The 9899-nt window shown below is 36.8% G+C and overlaps 1 protein-coding gene across 3 annotated transcripts; it reads left to right on the top strand.

Moving 5' to 3' along the window:
* Positions 1-2613: 2613 nt before the first annotated feature.
* LOC121789880 (heparan-alpha-glucosaminide N-acetyltransferase-like) lies at positions 2614-7435 on the top strand. Of its 3 annotated transcripts, XM_042188221.1 has the most exons (14): positions 2614-2944; positions 3055-3192; positions 3391-3472; positions 3708-3784; positions 3925-4031; positions 4272-4401; positions 4633-4749; positions 4858-4949; positions 5095-5161; positions 5249-5327; positions 5426-5517; positions 5601-5744; positions 5982-6033; positions 7233-7435. In XM_042188221.1, the coding sequence occupies exons 1-14, from the start codon at positions 2762-2764 to the stop codon at positions 7292-7294; spliced, it is 1422 nt and encodes a 473-aa protein (XP_042044155.1). In that variant the 5' UTR covers positions 2614-2761; the 3' UTR covers positions 7295-7435. The 3 variants fall into 3 exon arrangements, with proteins under 3 accessions (XP_042044155.1, XP_042044154.1, XP_042044156.1); XM_042188220.1 differs by lacking the exon at positions 7233-7435 and having other exon boundaries at positions 5982-6183; XM_042188222.1 differs by lacking the exons at positions 5095-5161; positions 5249-5327; positions 7233-7435 and having other exon boundaries at positions 5328-5517; positions 5982-6183.
* Positions 7436-9899: the final 2464 nt, after the last annotated feature.

Here is a 9899-nt window from a genome sequence, read left to right as displayed (position 1 = left end):
CCACATCAGCATTTTATCCCACTTATTCTTAACGGCCTATCTCCCTGCAATGGAATTTCCTATCAAGGGTCTATCTTACTTTCCATTTCATTTCCACATCATCAATATTTGTATATTTCAATTTTAATTGTTTCACTCGACTAAAATGTGATAGAATGGTGAATAAAAAAAAATTAATTCAAGACAAATAAATTATAGAAAAAATACTTAATTAAAAAAACTACATTTAAAAGAAGTATGGAGTGAGAAGAGGGGTGAATGTGAATAATGTGGTATGGGGGTATATATAGAGGGTTAAAAGTAAATTTTTTTAAATAAATAAATAAATAAAATCGATGTTAGGACTGATGATCGGCCATATCTCCACAATGGAGGGCCGATCAAAGGCCCTATGGCGTAGGTCAAAGCCAATACAACAGCTCTTTGGGGGGAGGGTGCATGGGCCGATGATCGGCCCCTCTTCCATAATGAGGGCCGATGGGGGAGCTGATCACCGCCTCGTTTGATCGCCCCCATAGTGAGTGCTCTGACTACTTTTGGTAATGTGGTCACATTTCACTAACTCATTATACTCACATTTTATTTTAAAAGTAATATACTACTACTTAAAAAAAGTAGGATCCACATTTCAACTTTTTTATTCACTTTTCATTACATTGTAACATTCCACTAAGAGCATCCACAATAGGGACGCCCTAGCAATAGTCTAGCCAAAAACTCCTTCTGCCACATCATCATGTCTTTACCACAACCTAGCAATAGGCTAACCAAAACAACAGTCTAGCAATACCCTAGCCAATGCCCTAGCCCTCCCGAGAAAAAAACACAAAAACAACAACAAAATGAATTATAGAAAAAAACCATAGAAAAAAAATGAAATGAGAACAGGATATTTTAGAAAAATAAAAAAAAGTTAAAAAATCGGCTAGCCGATCGCTCTTCCGCGTAATAGTGGACGAGCGATCGGCTAGCCGCTCTCGTCCACGCCCTAGCTCTCGGGCTTAATTCTTCCGTTCGTCGCCTAGCCGGTTGCAATAGTGGACTAGTCGAGCGCCCTAGCCACCGGTGAGCGGTTAGGGCGTCGGCTAGTCAACTATTGTGGATGCTCTAACTCATTCTACTCACATTTTATTTTAAAATTTATATACTTTATAAAAGTAGGACTCATATTTCAACTCTTTCTATTCATTTTTTGTTATATTTTTTAAAATTCGTATCAATAAACTTAGTTAATCGTGGACGGAGAAACTAATGACAATTTCAAATATATTAAAATGAAATGACTAAAGGTCAAAATTAGTCCTAAACATAAGACTATTTTACGATTTTGGTCCAAAACATTATCTTTTGAATTATTTGGTCCCTCACAATTGAAAACGGACCGAATTTAGTCCTTTTTGGACTACACCGTTTAAAAATGACGATCAATAGCAGTTTAAACTATCTTGACTGGATTATGTTACTAATTACGTTTTATTATCAATTAAATTATAACTTAATTTTTTGGGTTAGAAATTACGTTTCTTCGCTCTTCTCCTTCAGATTCCCTTATAGCAAAAATCAAACACATAAAGCTAGCCCATCAATTCAAATCAATTACTATGGTGATTCCGGCGCGATTTATTGTCGTCGCCACATTCCTAAATCCCTCATTCAGCCGCCCCTCCGGTAAGAGCTGCCGCCTTCGTCGGTGCAACCAGCTCTCCCCTCAGGTCAAGCATCGTGCCCTTACCCCGACGAGGAAGACACCATCATTCATGCCCACGCCCTTTTCGTCAACAAATGGCCACCATTGTCCCCCCCCCCTCTCCTGCCGCACTGGCAACGCAATCAAAAACCACTGCAATTCTACCCTCAAGCGCAAGTTCTCCTCTTTCACCGAAGACGACGACTCCTCCCTTGAAGAGATCCGTTAGTGCCGACTCCACCTCTGCCACTTATTTCGCCCTGCCCAGTCCCTCCACCTCCGGTTCTACCCACACCAGCTCTCTGCTCACTGATCCGCCCATGAGGCTTAGTCTCTCGCTCTCCGAGATCGACATTGTTAATCACAACACTGACTCACGTACAACTCATTCCCCAAAAATTCAACCTAATTCTGCACAATTGCTGCCACCGCAGCCAATTCAACCGATCCAACGGCAAGCGGGGGTCAATTGGCATCTTCTCGAGATGGGATTCGGCGTTGGTCTTGTGCCGGATGGCCCAGATGAAGCCCAGGAGAAGTGCAGAGAGCAGAGGGATGCAAACCAAGAGCAGCGGCAAAGGTGGGGGCGGGCAACGGCGGCGGCGGAGGGTGGTGGAGTGGAAGGGGAAGAAGAGGGTGTTGAGAGGAGGATAGAAGAGAGCGTTGAGAGAGAGAGGGGGCCAAATTTGTTTTTAAAATAAGAAAAATATTAAATACTCTAATTTAAATATCTGATTTAGTCAAAATAGTTTAAATTGTAGTTGACCGTTAATTTTTAAAGTCACCGTCCAAAAAGGACTAAATTCGATCCGTTTTGATTTGTGAATGATGAAATAATTCAAAACATAATAATTAAGACTAAAATCATAAAAACCTCATATATTTACCATTTTTGACCTTTAATGGAATGAAATTAAATGGAAAAAACAAGAAGATTCCTTTTGTAGCTAAACCATCAAACATTGGTGTTGAATTACTGAATATAGTTTTGAAAAAAAGTAGCCAACGCAAGGTGAAGACTCCGATAAAATTTGGATAGTAGAATCGTTCAGAGGCGGCGTAGAACAGCTGCGAATGGCTTCAATCACGGCGGTATCTGCTGACGCCGGCGGAGACCGTACGCCGCTTCTCCACGACTCTAACATGGAATATTCTGGCGGAGAGGCGGAGAATACTATACCGCCACCCCCTATGATTTCAACTAATCCTAAACAGCGCCTCGTATCGCTCGACGTTTTCCGAGGACTCACTGTTGCGGTTCGCCTCCCCTAGAATCATAGAATTACTCATTTAATGGCGTGATTTGAACTTGCCTTCCATATTTTTTTAGTTTTTGATTTTTGTAAATTTGGACAATTTTTTTACAGTTGATGATATTGGTTGATGATGCTGGAGGAGCATTTCCGTCAATAAACCATGCGCCGTGGTTCGGATTGACTCTCGCAGACTTTGTTATGCCGTTTTTTCTCTTTGGAGTTGGTGTTTCTGTCAGTCTCGTGTTCAAGGTATGAATTAGAGCTATACTTATCAGTTTTGAAGCTTCTACAATAACAAAAAAAAGGAAACGGAACAATTTGGAATTGATATGATTTTCTCAATGATTTGCTTTCAATTCAACAAGTAGACTTCAATTGGCAATCAGTTCATTTTATTTCTGTTAAAAGTAGTAGTAGTTGAACAGGCTTTTCCCGTTTCTGATGCAGAAAGTAGAAAACAGATTAGAAGCCACGAAGAGAGTAATGGAAAGATCTATCAAGCTCTTTCTCCTAGGAATGATCCTTCAAGGTAGAATCATAATGAGGTTTAGTATTGAAATTGTATTGAGGTTATAAAATTCCGTGTAGGAAGTATTATTATTATTATTATTATTATTATTATTATTATTATTGTTATCCTGAGATAGTTGAAATGTATATTGGTACTTTGCCTCTCTTGAGGTGGAGTTATTAGTGGCTGAGCCCTTAACATCAATTGCCCTTTTGGTCACAATGTTTGAATAGTCTCTTTGGTATATGCTTAGGTGGTTATTTTCATGGCCGTGGTGATTTAACTTATGGAATTGATCTGGAGAAAATACGAATAATGGGTGTGCTACAGGTATCATGACCTGCCCTCATTCTTGAGAAATATGGTGTTAATATATGGCCTTGGAAGCTCTGTTCTCGTATCATTTCAGTACATACAAAAGTAATGCAGCTTCTTAGGTTGTCATCACTTCTGAACTTTCTGTGTTCTAGAGGATTGCTATTGGATATATGCTGGCTTCAGTTTTGGAGATATGGCTTGTAAACAATACTGCTGTTAATTCAGCAATAACATTCATGAAGAGATATTCGTATCAGATGTGAGTGTAAGCTCTCTGTTTTTGGAATATTGCTACTCAGAACTTCAAGTGAGTGAGGACAAATTTAAATGACAATAATGCACAGATCATTTTATATTCAATTTGACAGAGTCTATATAGTTATTAGTCACTGGAAGGTTTAGATGGCATCAGACGAATTTTGTTTTAGGTAATTCAGTATAGTATATAATGATATAATATATGTAACGTTATAATAATATTTTCTTTTCTTTTATGTAGCGTGGCTGGAATTTTAGTAGGTGTAATATACATGGGTCTGCTGTATGGCCTTTATGTTCCAGACTGGAACTTTGATGCATCAAGTCTCAGGATGACCCAACGAGTGCTACTTGGTGCTAATTCTCAAACTGTGAGTCAAGTGCAGAGATCCCTTGTGGAGCATTTATTTCAGTATTTGTGAAAGACATTTGATATGTGCTTTGAAAATCAGTTTCATACATTCTTATTGCCAAATTTAATTCATCTGAAAACAATCCTTAAATTGTACAGTACTACAAATGTACTTCGTCTGACACCTAAAGTATTAGTATTTGCCATTATTTGTAAGTATTGTACTCATCATATAGTTTCACATTTCCAGGTCTACTGTGGGATAAGGGGTAGCCTTGAACCTCCTTGCACTGCAGTTGGTTTCATTGATCGAGTTATTATCGGTGAAAATCATCTGTATCAACGTCCTGTATATAGAAGAACCAAGGTTGCTATTTGAAATTCTTCTTGCTATGCGTTCACTATAGGGTTCATTGTAGTAGTAATTTTTTTCAGAACAACTCTAACCATCTATACGTGGCTGGTTCATCTACAGGAATGCAGTGTCAATTCGCCAGATTATGGTCCTCCACCACCAAATTCCCCTGCATGGTGTCTTGCTCCATTTGATCCAGAGGGTATTTTAAGGTTAGGGATGAATTAGTTTTTTACCTTCCATCATGAATCAGTTAAAGTGACCAATTTGAATGACAGTTTTCAAAGTTTTGGTTAAGGTTCTGGTTATTGATAATTGCAAACTAGGCTTTGTTAATACTTCAATTAATAAATGTAGCTCTTTGATGGCTGCCATTACATGCCTGGTTGGGTTGCATTACGGGCACATTCTTGTGCACTGTAAGGTAATATGTGTATTTTCTTCTTCCTTGTATATGTGGATGGAGGCCCGGTCTTCATCATATCCCTAGTGTACAATTTTTTCCTTGCAGGATCAGAAGCAGAGAATAGTTATCTGGTTTGTATCATCTCTCCCTCTTCTGATGTTGGGCTATCTTTTAACTGTCACAGGTACTTCTGTTTTCTAGTGAGAATCTCTGCGTTTTCACTTCATGTAATGTACTTCATATTCCCGGAAATTCGCTACTATATACTCTTCATTTCTCCAGGTGTCCCACTTTCTAAACCACTGTACACATTGAGCTATATGTTTGTCACAGCAGGGGCATCTGGTGTTCTTTTGACCGTTATCTATTTTATCGTGAGTTCCTGCCGTGAATGGTTATCTGTTTTGTCACGTCCGTTGAATTCATTATTGACATTCAATTAAACTCTACAATGTAGGTCGACACAAGATGCATTAGGAAGCCTACTCTATTATTCCAGTGGATGGGAATGAACGCTCTTGTAGTGTATGCTCTGGCTGCTTGCGAAATATTTCCAGCTGCTGTTCAAGGTGTCTACTGGCGTTCGCCTGAAAACAATCTGGTAATCCTCCATCTCAGTATCTCCACAACCTTCTTGCTGTCTTCTCTCGTACTACTATATTTTTCACATGCCTCTGAAATCATTTATGCAAATACCTGTCTCATGTTTCGTTCACTAATCCCTGCCTCGTCTATATATTGGTCTGATATCTAATGAATGTGACATGATGATGGCGAAACATTAGATGTAACTCGAAAATTTCCCGTTGCTTACTGTGAAAAATGGCGCTACTCGTAGGTAGACTTGTCGGAAAAGCTACTGCAATGGGTCTTCCATTCAGATAAGTGGGGTACGTTGATCTTTGTTTTTGTGGAGATCTTATTTTGGGGTTTTGTTGCTGGTTTCCTCCATTTCAAACGTGTATATATAAAATTTTGAGCTTGTTGACTTTGTTGGAAATATATTATGTTACATATAGAACGATAGTAATTTCTTAGAATGGGTGAGATTCTCTCTTGAAATATGACAAAGACAATCGAAAAGAAATGGAATGACCGGAAAGATGAATAGCAAAATTGAAATATGAGATTTATATTTAATTCATATTACTACCCTAAGCTTTTGAGGAAGATGAGGAAGAGAATGAAAATGATACTCCACCTTGTTTTTTGTTTTTGTTTTTGTTTTTATTTTTATTTTTATTTTTATTTTTATTTTTATTTTTATTTTTATTTTTATTTTTATTTTTATTTTTATTTTTATTTTTATTTTTATAATTATGAAATTGAAAATGATACTAGTACTTTAGTATATTAAGAGTGGAGGCAGGTCGATGCGGTCAAGGTTGTCACAATATCATTAATATAAGCTTTATGCAATTAAAATTAAATAAAAGTAGGATGCCTCAAAAAAGTGGAAACCTGTGCCATCGAGTACACGAAAATCTGAATTCTGAAACACCGCAAAATCATTTTTTATGATTACAAAAAGTTAGAATTACAGCTATACATCCGCGCATTCTCATCTTGCTTTCAAAATCTAAATTTCACTCATTATTTTTACAACTTTAACTTATTATCTACTCTAGTCTACTACTAGGAAATAACATAAATATTGATCGACAGTATAAACACATTTTGCTCCACATTTCAACTGTACTACTACTAGTTTCTAGGCAGTGTATATTATAAATCAAATAAATATTCTTTTTACTTACAACGCATGTATTACCAATAAAAACGTATTCTTCGTAAAAAACAAATCCTTCTTGAAAATGATTTTACGCCAGATTCTTAAAATAAAACACTTGTAATAATTAGTAATCAATCCCATTAAAAATAAAACCTTTTTTTTAAAATTGTCCTATTAAAAATGATATATTTTTCCTAGTATGAATAATAAATTTTTTTATTTTTACCTTTTTCACTCTCAATTAACCGAAAAATAAATATTTTATATTTTAGTCCGAAAATTATTCCATTAAAACGGATGCTCATAGCGGTCTCTTACTCTCTCACTCTCCCCTCTTCTCCCTCTCTGCAAAACTAGTATGGAAGAAAGCGGGCGGCCGAGTTTCCGATCTGGCGGCGGAGAAAGGAGGCTGGAAATAGTGAGCGGAAGAGGCTACTACTCCTCCTATAACGTCGCCAACCAAATCTACCCGCCGACGAGTTTCCCTCACGATTCGCCGCCGGTTCGCATCGACGCGACTCCGGCGGCGAAGCCATGGGGATTCGGCGGCCCGCGGATGAATCGGCGGAAGCGGATAGCGAGATACAAAGTCTACACTGTTGAAGGTAGGGTGAAAGCTTCCTTGAGAAATGGTTTGCGCTGGATCAAAAATAAGTGCTCTCACATCATTCATGGCTACTGATTTACCATTTTTTTTCCTTTTAATTTTCAACATTTGTTTCTTGCATGCTGGTGTATTTTCCCCTAATTTCACCATCATATAAAGTTTTCATTTCGAGATACCACTGCTTGCTGTCGTTTGTTGTATTTTTCTTAGCGTTTTTACTCTTTTTTGTTAACGAAAAATTGTGGAAAAAATATGGTGAATCGTTTAATTTATGATTGAGTAAGAGATAAATCGTTCAATCTCCGTCTACCCTTAATAATCCATTAGTAATAAGTTACTATTAATCAATTTAGGCATTTATAATTAGTTTCCCCAACAAATTCATGACAATCATGAACCCACACCACGCGCAATTCGAGTAAAGGATGACGAATTCGAACAAAACCAAACACAATCTCCAGCATAAAGAAGAATGATTTGGCTGAAAGGATGAAACAATCCCAGTACTGAAGGTGAAAACAACAATTGGAACAAATTGTTTGAATGGACATGTGGAACAACGCTCACAAACTAAGTGTTGATTTAGTAGTGGAGTGGTTAATGAGTCTATATTGTGATATGGGCTTTTAAGTTATGCTCATTTATCAATAATTAAAAAAAAACTTATCCCAGCAATAGCATATGCAACCAATTTGAACATAGGCAGAGAATGGTGTGGCTTAGAAATCAAAAACTTATTGGCACTTTGGCAGAAAGGGATGAGGGCAATCCACAGCAACAGGGTTGTCATCACCAAATCAACGACGACGCACACCTCCTCCGAAAACATTGAAGGCCAATATGTCATCACAGCCACAACCCACATATCTAATGAAGGAGAGTGACGACTGACTACCATGAAGAGTGATAGTCCATCCTAAATCGAACAAAATAAACATATACTACTCCATCCTTTCCATTCAAACCTTTTCATTAAAAGTGACGCTTCTTCCTTTTTGGATTATCATATTAAAGTGACATATTTTCTAAAATGAAAACAACATCATTTCAATTATTTCAATATTTTACTTTATTTTTTCTCAACTTTCTCATAAAATAACATTATAAAAAATCTTGTGTCGAAAAGCAAATGTTTCAGACATATGGAATCAGCGGCGGATGAAGGTGGGGTCGCGTGGGTCGGCCGACCCCACCGCCGACTCCGTCGACATTGGGATAAAATTACCCATCACCAACCTCCGACCCCACGGCGTTCAAACCCCTGCTCCGTCGCCTACTCTTCGTCGTCATTCTTCACTTCTGATCTCTGAAGCGGTGGCGCTTATTATCTAACAAAAACTCCCACCGCCCATTCTCTGCAAAAAAAACTCTCACCGCCCGCTTATTCTCTAATTTTAATTAAAAGTAGGTTGTCTTACAAGTGGGCCTTTTATTAGGTTATAAAACTTGTGTTTTTACAGCCCAATATACTTTTTTTAATATTATTCCAATTCCTAACAAATTCAAACAGAATTAAAATTTTGACTTCTGATATGCGATGGCAGTAATTTTGAAGTAGCCAATTCTTGCTGAGCATTTGCAGAAAGAATTGTGGTATGTATTACAAGTACGTATTATTTTTTTTCTGATTTTATAGTAATAATCAATTTTTTTTAAATTTCTTTTATTAGCTGATTCTATTTACCCTAACTTAAATAATAGATATCGTAATTATCCTTGTATTTTACTACAGACTTAAATGATTTGTTTTAAATCTATTAAAGTATTGATTTTTGTTACTTTACTTCTAGGTTAATGGAAAAAAAAAAACTCATGTTTCTATCTATTCTTCTAATGTTGAACAAAAACCACAACAATTGAAAAATCATGGAGTAGTTGATAACAATCTTGACGAGATTAAAATTGATAAAAGAAAAATTAAGGTTGATCCAAGATTACGAGATTCTATTGATAGTTTTTATGTGAACATTCGAGATCATATTTGTAGAGAATACGTAGTCAAAGGTCCTTGTCAATCAAAAAAGACAATGATTTCCAAAATAACTAACTAGAAACTCAAAAGATATGAGAAGTTTTAGGATGTTTGTATAAAGACTGTGTTTGACTCGAATATAGTATGAAAAAAGATGTTGCATATTGCTTTCGGTATTTTTTTTCAAGCTCGATTATTTATATTTTAATATTTTATTAGAAATAATTATTTAAATATTATATTGTTTTTAGTTCGACCTCACGGTTATAAATTCCTAGATCCGCCATTGTATGGAGTATTAGTATGCATGCAAAATTCTGAGAGGGGCATTTGCATCCCACTACCGCCTCGATTCATCACCAATACGTCTAATCTCTTATATATTGCGGCATATATGTATGAGAATACGTATGTATGTTAGTAGTGTGTAATGTGTATACGAGTT

Source organism: Salvia splendens, unplaced genomic scaffold, assembly GCF_004379255.2.
Source record: "Salvia splendens isolate huo1 unplaced genomic scaffold, SspV2 ctg364, whole genome shotgun sequence".
Lineage (NCBI taxonomy): Eukaryota > Viridiplantae > Streptophyta > Magnoliopsida > Lamiales > Lamiaceae > Salvia > Salvia splendens.
Note: the sequence above shows the minus strand (reverse complement) of the source record. Positions and strands in the feature narration are given on the sequence as shown.

Excerpts from the sequence above, each read along its gene's own strand:
- LOC121789880 (XM_042188220.1), top strand. The coding sequence starts at position 2,762 with ATGGCTTCAATCACGGCGGTATCTGCTGACGCCGGCGGAGACCGTACG. Across the intron at positions 5,328-5,425 it reads CTATCTTTTAACTGTCACAG|GTGTCCCACTTTCTAAACCA; the intron begins GTACTTCTGTTT and ends TCATTTCTCCAG. Across the intron at positions 5,745-5,981 it reads GTTCGCCTGAAAACAATCTG|GTAGACTTGTCGGAAAAGCT; the intron begins GTAATCCTCCAT and ends CGCTACTCGTAG.